Source organism: Callionymus lyra, chromosome 19, assembly GCF_982586985.1.
Source record: "Callionymus lyra chromosome 19, fCalLyr1.hap1.1, whole genome shotgun sequence".
Classification (NCBI taxonomy): Eukaryota; Metazoa; Chordata; class Actinopteri; order Syngnathiformes; family Callionymidae; genus Callionymus; species Callionymus lyra.
This window is the reverse complement of record NC_141836.1, coordinates 13,640,118-13,656,609: the sequence shown is the minus strand read 5'-3', so window position 1 is coordinate 13,656,609 and position 16,492 is coordinate 13,640,118. Positions and strand designations below refer to the sequence as shown.

The following is a 16,492-nucleotide window of genomic DNA, read 5'->3' as shown; positions in this document are numbered from 1 at the left end:
ACTTGTGTCGAGATCTAAAATGGAATGTTGAAAATCAGTGCTTACAATAGCAGGCTTTTATTATACTCTAGACCTGATTCAGCTTGTATTAATAGTTGAACTGTATTTTTATTGTATGTCTTATTTTCATTGTTGCACAACTGTACACAAGCTAATCCGTGGAGCTTCAAATACAGATATTTCAGATGCTGATTTAGTATGTCGTGTCATGTTCCCTGTTTTTATTCCGTCTATTTCCTGTTCTTTTCTACCTTGACGGTAAACTGTGTCTGAAACTATCATGTTTTTAGGTTATTTTAGTGTTGCTTCTTTTGTTCTGCCGTGTTTGATTTCATTTTCATTTTCATTTTTACATACGTTCGGTCGGATCAACTATGGTTTTAGATTTCTGCCTTAAGGGTTTTTTTTCACAGCACACCAAGAACTATTTCCAAACAGGAAGTTAAAATGTAAGACAACAAAGGAATAAGTATTCCTTTTATTTTGAGAAAAAAGGTTTATTTTCACACCTTAAAATAGTTGTTTTCCTTCTCTGGTTGAATAATGCAGTTCATAACGGAGACTGCGAGCCATAATAAATCCACACAAAGGTCACAAATGCCCCCCGAGCCAGACATTCGGCAAACCTCTACCAGCCTTCTTTTTAGTGAAATTTGGTTTTGACTTGGCCATTTTTAATTCCAGCATATTTTCTAACATTTTTTATTGAAACTATGGACTATTTTAAGATTTGCTTCTGGGAGAACTGTGCGTTTGGGAAAGCGTGGCCTAGATTTTACTGGTTCAAACTTTAATTGGCTTCCGGGTCGGTTTGAATAAATAATGTGCAGCTGCAGTGCAGGCAGTAAACTTAAAATAAAACATGTCTGAGATATTCATCAAGATCAATTATTTTAATGGTCTACAGAATATTGTAAATAATATTGGGATTCAGGTCTTGTTGGTGAGAGAAGCGTTAATCTGTGAAGCTTTTCTGCTTTTAGAATATGAAAGCTATTATCTAGGGATTCTAAAGGGCAACTAATGTGAAAACCCAACTCTCCTGACTCTCTCACATGTTTCAAATGTTGAAACCTTCCTCTCCAAAATGAAGTCCCTCATCATGACCATGTTTTCAAGTTAGTACTTTATAAAGTTCTCCCTCCTCAACGAACGAGAGGTTACAAGAGCGTACATTATGACGTAATATCAGTTTCGCTCCTCCTCCAGCCAGCAGTAATCACGCCCGGCTTTGTTTACACAACGAGTCCTGGGGGTGGAGACTTCTTGGGATCGACGACGAGCCGTGACAAACCTTGACATTTGACCAATCACAGCAGAGTGGAGCAGGGTTATAAACCGTCTTTCATCTCCGGAAGAGGAAAGTGTTTGCAGTGGGCGGGGCTTAAGATCATTTTCTCATTCAATAAGATAAAGTTTTGTACAAACAGACACTGATGATACAATAGAGTCAAACATCTATTTAAGACACACTCAAATCAACACATTAGTTCTTTAAAAAGATCTTTTAAAAATGTCGTTGCCTCGTGTGATCGAGTCTGAACTAATACATCCTTTAAGAAACATCTTAAGACGTTCCTATTTGTTCAGGCTTTTCCTTGATTTTCTGGAACTCCTGTTGTGTTCTCAGTTTTATCTTGATCTTTAAAATATATACTTTATTGAATATTGTTTTGATTGTTTAAGCGCTTTGTGACCCTGGTCTGGAAAAGCGCTATACAAATAAAAATGACTTACTTACTTACTTACATTCAGCTCTTGTCACGACCACGTCCTCCTTTGTTTATACAACGAGTTCCTTTGGAGGCGGAGACTTCTGGCATTCATGACCCGTGGTGAAGAACCTCAATGTTTGACCAATCGCAGCAGAGTGGGTGTGGTTAAGATTTTATCTCCAGGAAAAGCTTTTGTCAGTGGGCGGGGCTTAAGCACGTAGTTTTCTAATGTAAATATTTCAATTTAAAGAGAGTTTTTGTACAAATAGACACTGATGATACAATAGAGTCCAACATCTATTTAAGACACACTTAAATCAACACATTAGTTCTTTAAAAGATCTTTAAAAAATGTTGTCGCCTCGTGTGATCGAGTCTAAACTAATACATTCAGCTCTTGTCACGGCCACGTCCTCCTTTGTTTATACAACGAGTCCCTTGGAGGCGGAGACTTCTGGCATTCACAAACATCAATGTTTGACCAATCACAGCAGAGTGGGCGTGGTTATGTTGAACACGATTTGATCTCCATGACAGCTTTTTTCAGTGGGCGGGGCTTAAGCACGTTTTCTAATGTAAATATTTCAATTTAAAGAGAGTTTTCGTACAAATAGACACGTACTGATGATACAATAGAGGTTTCAAGATCAATACTTGGTTGTCAGGAAGGATTTCAAACCTTGTAATCATTCTCTACAGCTTATTTCGTATCCGCCGCTGCAAGGATCGTGAAGGTACATACAGTTTTGCAGTTCTTTCCACTCGCACGTCGCCCACTGTACACTGCCTCCCTCTGCCGGTGGCGCGCAGGCGTGCACGAGCGCGGTGCTGGGAGGCTGCTGGTGGATCTGCTGGAGGACACGATGGGATAATCACGCGTGTCTGGCTCCGGGCGTTGATGCAGCTGCTGGACCAGGACTCGGGACTCAGGGACGCAGGGTTGGGTTCTCGTTGTTCACGGACGCGTTGGCATGATCCGGAACCTTGATGCTCTGGAACAAAATCCTCGGAAGACGCGACGGTTCGTTGGGCGTGAGGGGACTTGGTGCTGCAGATCTTTGACGGAGACATCGACCCTAATGGAGGACAGGATCCACCGGCGGTACTGAGAACTACTTGGGAAAAGGGAAACAATCCCCACCTCGCATGGTTTTCCAAATCGGGATATACAGATAGAAGGACTTTTCCACGGGTGGGAGCGGTGGATGGCGAGGGCTCAGTGAGGGGCTCAGAACCGGCTCGGACGGAAGGGAGGACTGGGACGGTGCGAGGCGGCTCCATGAGCGGCTCCTGCCGGGACCAGAGCCCCGCCGGAGCGTCCCCGCCACGGCAGCCAGTTTGGAAGTTTTGATGCATATGATCACAACCACCATGATTTTTATGATTCTTGGTGCTTCAGTTGTAATGGTAAGATCCTTCACTTTACTTTACGAGTGTGTTTTTAAAAAAAAAATACGCTCACCCCCTTTGGACTCCAAACCCATTTGTTCATCTTTTTCTTTTTTTTTTCTGTCATATTTTTTAATGATATTACGGGGAAGATGATTCGCTGCTTCCACGTCTTGACATGTCCCAGCTGACTGCATGTTTCCCTCGCAGGCGATCGCCTGTTTAATGGACATGAACGCACTACTGGATCGCTTTCACAACTACATCTTACCGCATCTGAGAGGGGAGGACCGGGTCTGCCACTGCAACTGTGGAAGGTAAACACCACCAAAAATCCCGCACGCTTTTTTTTCCATATTTCACATTTATTATAAAAAAAAAACTGCTGTATTCCCTCCTCCCTCCATCCCTTATCCAAGAGGCCCTTGGATGTGTCGGTGATAGCAGCAGCTCGACGCGGTCCTAATATCTTAACATTTCCACCACAGTAATGATCAGAAATGGCAGATGGTTCAGTTTTTTTTTTTCTCACACAGATTGACGTTTTTTTTCTTCTTTTTTTTGTGCCTCTGCTGCACAAGCTGGGGTGTGCCATAAATAGGTAATGAGCAATCCGAGGATGCTCAAAAACAATCTGAGCATCAAGTGCGATTCACATGGGCCTGCATCTCCAGCCTGATGCTGCTGCTGGATCAACATATGGTAGGGGCTGACAAAGTGCTCCTGGAAGGGGTTCGCTCCCTGAAAAAAAAAGTCTGAATATATCATGAATATATGAATTCAACCTGTAACGCAAAGGGTTGACAATAAGTATCAATTTTCTTTGCTGCAATCCAAAAAGATGCTGCTTAAAACAAAGCAACAGTGTGATCGGCGTGTACTGCAGTGAGGGGGTTGAGAGTGTTTTTACTCCCCAAAAAATGTGTCATGATGACAAGTAGGAAAATGCCACTGGTTGGGCTTGTAATACACTTCAGATCGTGAAGAGCGATAATCTCAATATCGGATCGTTTTTTTGTTTTTTCTATCGTTAGTGCAGACGCTTGCAGAGCCCATCCTGTCTTGATAGTTTTTAGGTTACTATAGCAACACTGTTTTCTTCCCATATGGCTTAAGACATCCGAAAGAAAGAGGGGTAAAAACAGGCTCATGATTTATATTATTTTTAAATTAACATTAGAGTAAAGTTTGCAATTTTAATTCATCACGTGATTTTAAAGGCTTTAATATTCCCAATATGAAGTAGCGGCAGCTGTCCATGGTGCTGAAGTTCGGTTGCTCACCAAGAGAGTTTTTCTTCTACTGCTGCTTAACATCGCAATGAGTCAACACTTAATGTATTTATCGGACTATATAAGGAGTCTAATGATAAACTCATTCAATCGCCATGACAACAAATATATAAGAAGGACATAGGTTCAATGACAGTTCCATAATAAGCAGATAATGCAATAAAGTCGTGCTAAGAGCTTCTAATCTCCTTATCTCCTACTGTTGTCTTCTTCATATGGATGTCTCGGTTTGGGTATTTTATGACCACTTGGAAAATGTATATCTAGTCCCCCTCATCTTGTCTTGGGCCAGACCCGTCGTCCTACTATCGAAAATAAACCCATTTATAGGTCATCCTAATGACCTCCTTTCTGATCAAATCACTTGGATGTATGATTTAGCTCTCACGTATTTAAGCCGTTCATTTTGTTTGGTATCTAAGTTTTATTTTGGTTAAAGCAGAATGTAAGTGGTTATGGATAAACAAAACCTAAAATATGGATAAGGTTTATTAAGATATAACATTGAGAAAAAATTACATTTGTATTGATTTGTCATAAATACCACATATACTTATAATAGGAATATATATGAATGTATATATTTATATATATGTTCATATAACTATGGACCAAACTGTGTATTAAATCAATGAAAGTAATATCTTGGGAGTCCTCAAACTGAATAGTTCTTGATATTGTTTCACGATTCTTAGTTGTTTTAAGATCCTCTGGTATTTTCCATCTATCAAAAGGTTTCGAGATGAAGCGTCTGTCCTGACAGGAACTTGAAAATGAATCAACACTTTCTGAATTAACTTGTCTCAGAGAAAAAAGTCCCCGAGGAGGAAGAGTGTTCTCTCTTCCAGCACTCTTTCATCTCTCTCACTGTGTCCTCGTACGCTGCTTGTTAGCTTTAGCAGAAGCTCTTGTCATCAGCGGAGGCGCCGCTCAAGTCTAGCGAGGATTTTCGGAACAAGCAGGCGTCACTTAGTGGAGCTTAAAGGCGGTAGAGTTGAGGAAGTTGGTGTTTCATTTTGATCCGATACAAGTTTAATTTCAATATGTCTGACCAACTATTCACATGTCTTGTTTCATTTAATAAAAGGTTGGGACTGAACTTTTTAGTGTCCCGTTAATGACTTATCTTGGGCATAGGTAAAATAAATGAACTGCCACTTTGTCAACATACTGTACATATTAGGAATCAGACCATATGTGGACTTTAATACAATTGTAAATGTCCCTCATAATTATATATATATAGAATTATTATTATAATTGTATCACTGCTCTCTGTTCTCTCTCTGCTTCTCTGAAGCAGTAAACGCCACCTCCGACCTTGATGATAATAACTCAATTCAAGTTTCCTCTTTTATTCGCTTGGAGTAAGATCATTAACGGCTTGTGAAACCACGACAGAGATATACCAGATAACTAACACCTCTGTGCTTCATGAAAAAAAATCAGACAGACATGTTAACTCTGTTCTACTTTTCTCACTTGTATACAAGTGAAATGTGTGACTTTAAACCATATCTAAATACTATTCTTTGTTTAAGTTATTTGAAGCTCTGATACCAGTTAAAAGTGAGTTTAAATCAAATCAGTATATCTAGATAAACATTTTGATCACCACACAGAGACTAATTTGTAGCCCCTTCTTCAGTCATTATGCTGAAAATAAATGCCAAACGGAAGAGTTGAGATAAAAAATTGTAAAATGAAACAAGTGAATTTATCATGAAAAGCAGAAGGATACACTTTTATCTGTATCATCGCTAATAATAGAGAAATAAATCACTTCTCTTGGATCCATAATTTGAGTGATAACACATGTTTTTTCCTAAAATAAAATAAGAATCAAAGAATAAAATTGATCCAAAATGCTGATAAGAAGTCTGCCATGGCTTATTTGAATTAGAAAAAAGGTTTATTACTTTTACTTACCGAATAAATGGACGCAGGGAAATGGGAGAACGTAGTTGATAGATTGACTGTACAGAGTGTCCTTCACCTATTGCCCTTTGTAGCTGGGTACCTCTAATGTCCTTCTCAACCCCATCAAGGGATATTGATCCTGCAACCTTCAAAGGACTATTACTTGATGTAATGTTGTAATGTAAATGTATATAAGAAAAATGGATGCTCTGAAAATGAAGCTCAGTAGTTGCTAGTCACGGCGTGGACAGAATAAAACACAGTGGAAGAAGATGGTCGTCTCCTGGGGCATGTGGACCATGACGTCATTTAACACGATCACGTCACCACGGAAGCCGTGACCGTGATGATGCTAATAAAACATGTGCCGCGTTATTTTCGCTCCATTTCTCAGCGTAAACGACATGATATCTGCGCAGGTGCAGCTATGAAGACCTTTGTCAGGAGGTCTTTGACCCGAGAGCCGGATCACTGCTTATTATCTGTTTCTTTTTAATGGTCTCATCTGTCCATTTATTTATGCTCCTATACCCTCAGAACTTTATTACATTTAACTTTGAAGACTCAGGGATGAGGATCAGCATCTCTTGGTTTGGTCAAAACGCCAATAGGTGTATGATGTATGAGGTATGAGAAAGGGTACTTGATAAAGCTCATCCAAAAAAGTATTTCAGGCACTTTTACAACATGAATATTTATATTACTTGCTCTCTTTAATACTTTACAGATACAATGTTGTTTGTATTTCCCTTGATGTGCATAATTCCCTGGCCTGTATTATGTCAGATATCTTTTATATTATTGTTTTTACTCTTTGCTTTTCGTCCACTGTAATTATGAAGTTCTCCACCTGTGTGGCCAAGAAGAAACTTTTTAATTAAATCTAAATAGCTAATATGAGTAGGAAGGCAACAGCAGTAACACAGATTCCAATAAAGTTAAAGCGTCTCTATAATATGAAGTGAGGAAAAGAAACGGATGTAATAGTTTGGATTTTGATTTTTAAATTGACCTCTTAATCAATCAAACCACATTCTTAGATTCTCCATTATTAATCCCTTGCTTATTTCATTAAAACATTTTCTTTAATTAATATAATAATCTGATTCGTTTGAGCCATTGAATGGTTTGATTGGAATCATCAAGTATGAGATTCTTCATTATAAAGCATCACAGTTGAAACATTTTTCCGCTCATACATCGAAATCGTCATTGAAATCTTCAGATTTAACAACCACTTTAATTAAATGGCTTCTTGAAAATGAATCCACATGTATTGTATCGTGACTAATGACAATTTTACCGTCTTCCCTCCAAGGCATCATGTCCACTACGTGATCCCGTACGACGGGGACCATTCTCTGGTGGACTCGTCAGAGAACTACTTTGTGAGTGACAGTGTGACCAAGCAGGAGATGGACTTGATGCTGGGCCTGCTGTTGGGCTTCTGCATCAGCTGGTTGCTCCTATGGCTGGACGGAGTTCTACACTGTGCCGTCAGGGCCTGGAGATCAAGCCGCTACTACGGTAAGATGAGAGAGTCTTGAAAAGCGAACGGTACGAAAACACTGGAGACGGAGTGCAAGTTGGAAGCACTCCAAGTGATCCATTTCTCTATGATCTCCAACTGCAATCACTTATTAAAGTACAACAACAAATATTTTCTTTGCTATTTTTGGCAATCTTTCATTTCATATCCAAACGTAAGGGCATCTGTGGTATAGAGCTATACATTTTTAATATTAATGGATTTAGAAATACAGTTACAATGTGAAGAAGAGGGCAGGATGGAACATAGAAATACTTTGTTGGTCCAAAATATTTGTGTTCTCTGCAATAGGTCGAAGCACAACCTTCTTTTGATCCTACTCTTTCCATTTAAAAGGGAATTTTTAAAGACTGGCACATTTCAGGGATGCTCCTCACTGTTAGCTCCAAAAATAGCAGCCTACTTTCCCTCTCTCTTCTCCACTCTCTGACACCTGTTGGAATTCCAGGGATGAGAGAAAGAGCTACTGCAAACCCAAGTAGGCGGCACCGAAATAGCCGGGAGGTTCATTTTCATGCCAGCATTGCTGCATGCCGCACTGAAAAAAAAAAAAACGGGAGCAGGGCGTTTTTACTCAATTTAAAAGTCACCCGCTTTGTCCTTCGCATTGATATCTGAGTAGAGTGACACATCAGCATCATTCCAAGCTCACTGCAGGGACACAAACTCCAACTTGAGCAAAGAAATACAAGAGTAAATCACAATATTAGATATTTCAAACACATTCTAACTGTTTTTATATTGTCATAAATACTTAAAAATGAATTTCAATACTCATTTACATCAATAAATAGATTAAAACTTTTATTAAAAATTACATTTATTTAAAGGTAATAGCTAATAAAACAAAAATATTAACTGATATCAAGAATATATATATTTTTAAATAGTGGATATGACTATAGGCCAAACATGAAAAAGGATATTTTCAATCTAAATCAAAATATATATATTTTTTTTAAACGGATAAATCTGGACATCTGAAACATGTTGGGGTATCAAGATTCTCAACCACGAGAGTCTCAATAACATTTATCTCAGTGGTCAATTTTGGACCCCTCTCCTCTCCTCTCTTCTTTCTCCCCCATTTCCATTATATTATACTGTATATAAATGGGCAAAAATAGTGTTCAATACTAAAACATATAAATCAACAGATGAAGTTTAAATATCAGAAAAGGACCTCAAAACCCCAAAAAATAAAAATTTAATTTTTAGATTTTACACAAAAACATGACGGGTCTGCAGTCCTGACTCCACCACCAGTCCAGGATCCATTAAACTTGCTGCGGACATGAGTAACATGAGACACTGTAAAACCTTTTTTAAACATTGTTTTTTCATGTTATTGAGGCAGGAGAGCGACAGCTTGCAGATTCCGCTGATAATGAAACACCTGTGGGAGGCATTGAAGATGCCGTGGTGACATCAGCTATAATATAAGACTGATGAACAGTGTACAGTAGGAGGTTCGCTTCTGTTCTCCCGCACGAAGCCAACTTGGCATAAATCGCAAACCCGCTGAAAGGAAATACAGTAGAAAATAAAGCCAACCTGCACAAACCAGCAGGAGATTTTTTTTGGCTCTTGTATGGCAGTAAAAGTCCGACAGCCCTTGCATCTTTGAAGGTGCAATCTTTTTATGTCACTGGCATCTATTCAAGCGATGCTGAAGCAGCGCTTGGTCGGAAAATATAGTAAAGCGGCACTTCTTTAAAAGACAGGCAAATGATGATAAAGTGTATGTCAATGATTTATTTTTTTAAAAACCCCTTAAGCAGGGGAAGTTTTCGGTTCAAAAGCCACTTCACGTCTCGAGTAAACGGTTGCGTTTTAAAAATAGTTTGGCAGCTGACAATCACATCTGGTCTTCACACGCCTTCACAGTCATGCGCAAAGTTTTAAAGGGCATCACTCGTTCAGGGATTGGTTCAAATCAAAACCTACTTTTGCCTGAAGATTCGCCATATGTGCTCGTGACATCTGTGCGTCAGAACAACGGGCAGATTGGCGCTTACAATCCCTGTAGTTGTCATCCAAAAATGATAGTTTGCTTGTATAGATATGATATTTAATGTGTCTATGTGTCGACACACACACGTACACAAATGGTCCCTTAGCTGTATTGTTATAAACTCCAGGAGCAGAGCACGAGGGATGAATGATCTTCCACCATCTGCTGTGCTACATTTACACATAACATATGTCAAACACACTCAAGTGTGATTGTAGCTCCTACATTTTCCTGCCTCCCATCAATGCCACAAATCTAAATATACGTGTCATTATTTCCGTGTTCACGACCCGCAGATGTGGCAGATGGAAAAGGATGGAACGTATATACTGCGCCAACGTGGCATGAAATGGTACTAACAGACAGGGATTGAGAATTCTACATTTAAAATAAACAAATAAATAAGATCATTTTAATTCAGTTCAGTACATGATCTAGTACATTAAATATTTCAGTCAATCCTTTAAATGTTATTGTTGCTCAGCTTTCTCATATATCTTTACCAACCCAAAGCAAATAGATGGTCTACATTTGAACTCTTTTATTCCAAATGTGTTATTAAATTGGAGATTTACAGTTGTTTTCTACTCTCCCTCATGTCGACTAAGGGTTGGGATTATTTTCAGAGTAATCTGTTCCTTTTTAGAATTATAGGCAAGTATGTTTGTTCATTTTAATGTAGCAACTTCAGCTGAGTTGTCTTTTTCGTCCAAAAAGACAATTAAAAACATCCAAATACCTCCATACTGCTCGTTTGTAACATCCATCTTGTACTGAAGCGTCGACATGAGCAAGGGGTGCGAATTTTTCTTTAACAAGTCTACATTTTAAGCGTGTTTGTAGCAAAAGCTTAAAGGCTAACATGCTACACAGAGACACGAAACTCCGGGTAAATATCTACTGTCTACTGTTGCGATACTTCAATACAAGATGGACGCTACAGACAAGCAGTGTGGAGGTATTTTGGATGTTTTTATGTGTCTTTTTGGACAACAAACTGAGCTCCTGTTGCTACATTAAAATTAAAAAAACATTTTTGTCTATAACTCAAAAGATGAATAGAGTACTCTGAAAATAATCCCAAACCTTAGTCGATACAAGGTTGAGTAAAAAATTAGAAATTTAATTTTTTTTCAATTCACCTCTGAATGACTGCACTAAGCTAAGCTATGCTAAGTTGCATTCCATTTAAAAGGTCTTTCTTTTGTATAGTTGAAGCTCTTGTCTGGGTTCATGGAGAACAATGCTTCTTCAGGGCATCACTGTCAAACACATCATCACGAAAACCACCCATAGAAGAAGAGGCATCCATATTCATCAGGTGTGGGGGCGGGGGGGGTCGAGGAGGATTCTTTCTTGGTGCCGGACGGGAATGCCCGTCGCTTCCACGGCGATGATGCTGATGCTGGGTCAGAATCATTTAGCCTCGTTGAGATGAGGAGTGAAGGTGAGGCTGACCGAGCAGTCAAGGGTGTAAGGTGATGGTGTTGGAGGGGGGGGGGGGGGTTCGGGATGGAGTCACATCCCCACCCCCACTTTCACACACACTCTTTCTAGAGCTATAAATAGAACGAGAGAGCAGCTGGAATGGCAAGTGAGACACACACACACACACACATGCAGCATCATTGAGATGCACATTGATTCTCACTTCTTTTCCCCTCCTTCTTCCATCTCCAGCTCCTCCCTTACTCCTCCCTCGTTCGCCTAGAGACACTCTCCTTCTCAATCTATGGGTTTTTATGTTTAATACTTCACCGCAACGCTCCTCCGAAGCTTTATCGATATAACTGAGACCTGTATTTATGTGACCCTGTTCCTTTGGATACCCTTCAAATCAGTCCCTGTGGACAGCATTGCCATTCACAGCTATAAATAACTCCCTCCCTCCCGCTCACCCTCACATCTCCTCCACCCAGTTTCAACCACACCAGGAACACCCCCATCCCTCTCCTACCAGCTCCTCCATTTCTGGTTTTTTTTTGCTGTCTGGGGCTCTTCCTCTCGCCTCAGTGGACCACGCTCTGCCTCGCCAGCTCCGATTTAGAAGCCGACATGTTTTTTTCATTCACCTGGCTCTCCATTCATATACCTTATTTATTCTCAGGTCTGTGACGGATTCTAGTCGCTGGCCTTTAAGTCTAACTAGATAATTGTTCTCTTCTTTCATTAGATGTCTTGATTGTTTGTCTTAATAAAAAAAAAAACCAGCAACTCTCCTACTTTCTAGTTTTTTATCGAATCAATTGTTCTTCTGTCGGCCCAGCATGCACTGCAGGGCAGAAGGCTTTCACTTGGCTTCTGATTTCTTCCCTTCTATATGGAGGTCATCTTATCTTGTTGTGAAAATCATTTACGTGGGAGTGTAAGCGGTGTCAGATAATCGGTAACTGCTGGTCAGCAGAACCAATGACACATTTTGGAGACAAAGTGGTGGAATAAAGAATTCAATTTGGGCAAATAATTTGAGACCAAACGAATAAAAACCTCCAAAGGGACTAACATTTGATTCATTTATTACTCACTCATGTCGACAAAGGTTTGGGATTATTTTCATGGTAATTTGTTCATTTTCAGAGGTATAGACAAAAATGTTTGTTCATTTTAATGTAGCCCCTCGAGCTCAGCTGTCTTCATTTTCATCCGAAAAGACAAACTGAAAAACATCCAGATACCTCCATACTGCTCACGAGCAAGTGATCCAAATTTTTTTTTTAAAACTCTACATTTTTAGCTTGTTTGTAGCAGAAGCTAAAAGGCTAACATGCTACACAGACAGGAAGTACTCCGGGTAAATATCTACTGTTTACCGTTGCGATACTTCAATATTAGATGGACGTTACAGACAAGCAGTATGGAGGTATTTTGGATGTTTTTAAGTGTCTTTTTGGACGAAGATGAAGAAGAAGCTCCAGTCGCTACATTAAAATGAACAAACATTTTTGTCTATAACTCTAAAAAGGGACCAGATTACTCTGAAAATAATCCCAACCATTAATGTTGGCAGAAAAAAATTAAAAAATCCAAATTGTCCAAAGATCAGCCACTTTTTCTCAGTTATGGCGTCACATCCTTCATTGGCTTCCTGTCCATTGGATTCATTTACCCTTGAAATAATCAATCCTTTAAAGTCTGTCTCGGATTGTATTGTTCTGATTCCAATACTAGCTTTCGTAGTCTTCAGAAGAAAGAGAGCGAGTAACACAATTCAATGTCAATCGAAGTCATTTATGAAACAAGAAAAGGTTAAAACTGCCTCTTAACTCCTATTTATCTTGATGCCCTTGTCATCCTTCCAGACACTCCGTCCTGGTCCTGGCTGCCCCAGTTCTGCAACTTCCGAGAGCTCCGTCGCCGAGCCCAGCTCAGACAGCTGGACGATTCCAGCGGCAACATGGTGCACATTAAGCAGAAGCTGTACCACAACGGCCACCCCAGCCCTCGCCACCTCTGACTCCCCTGAATAAAATCAAAATAAATAGAAGAAACTTACTCCCCCGGTTTCTCCTCAAACCTGTGCCAAAATCTGGTTTGCTGCAGTTGTTGCCTCAGAGACCCTGAAAACTGCCCTCTTAAAACCAAACAACTGGAGTTTCTTATGTCACAACCAGGCCACCGTCACCCACTGATAAAAGAAGAAAAAAAAATCCCAAATTATTTGTGGCCACTGTCGTACGTCGTGGGAGGAAGAAGCAAAACATTTTGAAGGTTGTTTTTTTTTTTTTCTGTATAGAGACATTTTCTGTGTTCATTGTTCAACTTGGCATGCTCTTTTAGAACAGGGTAAAATGTGGGCAGAGTGTTGACAGCAAGGAGGGTTGTTTTTTTATTTCTTTCTTTTTTTTTTCTCCCCTCTGTCGGGTGGGTCTGTGTTGGGAGGGGGTGAATGTGACTGCTGGGTGGGTGGGTTTTTTTATGGTTAGAATGCTGCTTCTGTAAATAGTTATAAATAGTTGGAGGTTTTTTTCCGTGAGTAATAAAAAGACGAAGGCTTGTGTAGGAATGGATCTGTGCGATGTTTTAAAAAACTGGATGTGATGTGGTTTCTGCTCAAAAACACAGATTAATTAGCTTTGTTACTTAGTACCTGAATGTATTAATTTTACCTGTAAATACGTGAGGGTGAGGGGGAGCAGCAGGGGCGTCAGCGATTCTTTCTGCCAAACGTTTGGAGACAACGGGGAGGAGGGACGCAGGAGCCAAACGCCAGCCAGGATGAGTCAGTTTCGACGGCGTCCATCTTCCACACACCGAGCTCAACAGCCCCAGTTCAATTTGCTTTATCCAATTCCCTCTCACTTATCAGGAGCAACCAGCCTATCGGCGGAGAGAACGCCCGCCCACCAACACCCCCCCTCACCCTCTCTGTCCAGACATTGCTGTTGTGAGGATGAAATGTCTGTTTTATTAAATGTGCCATTGAAGCACAACAGTGACCTCTGATGTTTGAGTATGTCATTCTCTGCTCGCGGCGGAGCACCGAGGAACGCATTCAGTTCTCGATAGAAATGAAGCGGAATTCTTCTCATGAATATCTAAAATTAAATTTATTCAAACACTTATTTAGTGAAATTACACTGAAATCTTCGGTTTTCTGGCAATATTGGGATTAAAAGAAGTTGGATCTCTCATGGAAATACAAAAGGAAGTTGACATCTTCAACTATTTATACAGTTTTCTTTCTTCCTCAGATTTCAACAAGATAAAATTCCTCTATTTAGGAACCGATCTGGTTAAAATATATTCACATTTCAACCTGATACTCCCCAATTAAACATAATATTTCATATTTACGCAACATATTGTTTTCAAGCAAAATCTGTTAATATATTTAAAGATAAACTTGATTTTTTTTAAATGTATTAAGTCCCTTGTTTTATCTTTATTTTGTATATGAATATGTAATAGTCTTAAGGTTAATTTACACTTTAGGTATAAATGGAGGCTTTTTAAGGCAGGGCTGCGGGAATTCAACGACCTCATTAGTTTCAACACAAAAGAAAGGAGGGATACAGAAGGAGCCTTTATATTATGTAAGAAAAAAAAAAGGTAAACACAAAATCTCAAGGGTAATTATGAACATACAGATACATAATTGATCAAATTTTGATCTTAAAAAGTATTTCAGGAACATTAAAAAAGAAGACCAAGGAGTACAAGGCAATGCACTAACAACCCTTTATACAATTAAATATACAATTTATTCAAAATTAACACAATTCAGTTAACAGAACACACTACAAAAAAAATGCCAGGAAGTCTGGAAAACAAAGAGCAAATCAGATGCACGATTCACTCAAACAAAAGCACAAATAGACAGTTGATGATTTAAAAAAAATGACCAAAACTGAGTAAATAAACAAGAGAAGACAGAGACCGGAATGGGAATGGACAAAATAAAATGTCTCTTAAGGGAATCATCACAAAGGGATTTGTTACATGTTTTGTTCTGTAAAATTAACAAGTGGGTTAAAAAAACATTTTGATTGGAATCAATGAAAAGTAAGTATGTTTTATATTGTTTGGACTCGATATTCTTGGCTCATTTCTTGCAAACGCGACTCAAATGATTTCAGTGATTATGTGTAAAACACACGTAACTACTTACTGCACCCTTTAGCTTTAAGTATAATGTCTCTTCTGGTGGCTCTTCGGTCACTGAATTATTTAACATACAAAGCCGCGTTCTCTTCTCCCCGCAGAGGGAAAGTGCACTGAGTGTGTCTTCGAGGCCTTCGGTGATCGCTCTTGGAGGGTAAAAATAAGAACACTGTCTATACAGTGTGGGATCAAAACATGGTTCAATTTAATAATACACATGTGAGACGACAATGAATATGTAGAATAGAGGGAGAATTGTTCTGAACATTCTCTGTGTTTTGCCAGAAGGATTATTGTGTCGCATCTAGACTACTTTCAGACTTAAATGTCTTTTACACACTTTTCTCACAATAAAATTATATTTGTTTATAAACAACGTCACTAACTGGTTAATTGGATATTATATATTATATTAAAATTTGTAAGTGATGGTCTGTAAAAGCTTCATGAAGCAGTGTCATTATTTGTCAGTAGATGGCGGACTTTGCACTATTTTCCTTTGTTTTGAACAAATGTACTAATGAAATTTCACATTATTTTTAAACCGATGGCGCCACCTACTGACCTCTAAACAAACATGACACTGTTTCATGAAGCTTCATCAGCTAGTGATGGTCTGTAAAAGCTTCATGAAGCAGTTTCATTATTTTTCAGAGTCCACTAGATGGCGGTTTCTGCACTATTTCCCTTTGTTTTGAACAACTGTACTAATGAAACATCACATTATTTTTAAACCAATGGCGCCACCTACTGACCTCTAAACAACATGGCAATGCTACATGAAGCTTCATCAGCACATCACTACCAATAGATAGATAGATAAAACTTTATTGATCCTTCTGGATCATTGTGTTTTTTTTTTTTAAATAAATCTATTTTTTTTATAACACTAGTAACTCAAAATCATCCTCATGTCAATTATATTTGTTTTTTTGTCAACATCAACTTCTCAATTTGGTCAAACGATGTCAAATTTTTGTAATTGTTTAAATCTAAAAACACATTTTAGGTT

The 16,492-nt window shown here is 39.0% G+C and overlaps 1 protein-coding gene across 1 annotated transcript; it reads left to right on the top strand.

Annotated features, from left to right (window-relative positions):
- The first annotated feature begins 2,557 nt into the window (after window positions 1-2,557).
- tmem240a (transmembrane protein 240a) lies at window positions 2,558-14,315 on the top strand. The gene is made up of 4 exons (XM_087782264.1): window positions 2,558-3,122; window positions 3,315-3,421; window positions 7,635-7,843; window positions 13,179-14,315. Exons 1-4 carry the CDS (start codon window positions 3,066-3,068, stop codon window positions 13,331-13,333), a joined length of 528 nt encoding a protein of 175 aa, XP_087638390.1. The 5' UTR covers window positions 2,558-3,065; the 3' UTR covers window positions 13,334-14,315.
- The last annotated feature ends 2,177 nt before the right edge of the window (window positions 14,316-16,492 follow it).

Coding starts and splice junctions, on each gene's coding strand:
- tmem240a (XM_087782264.1), top strand. CDS start 3,066: ATGCATATGATCACAACCACCATGATTTTTATGATTCTTGGTGCTTCA. Junction 3,422..7,634: donor TGCCACTGCAACTGTGGAAG/GTAAACACCACC, acceptor CTTCCCTCCAAG/GCATCATGTCCACTACGTGA. Junction 7,844..13,178: donor GAGATCAAGCCGCTACTACG/GTAAGATGAGAG, acceptor TCATCCTTCCAG/ACACTCCGTCCTGGTCCTGG.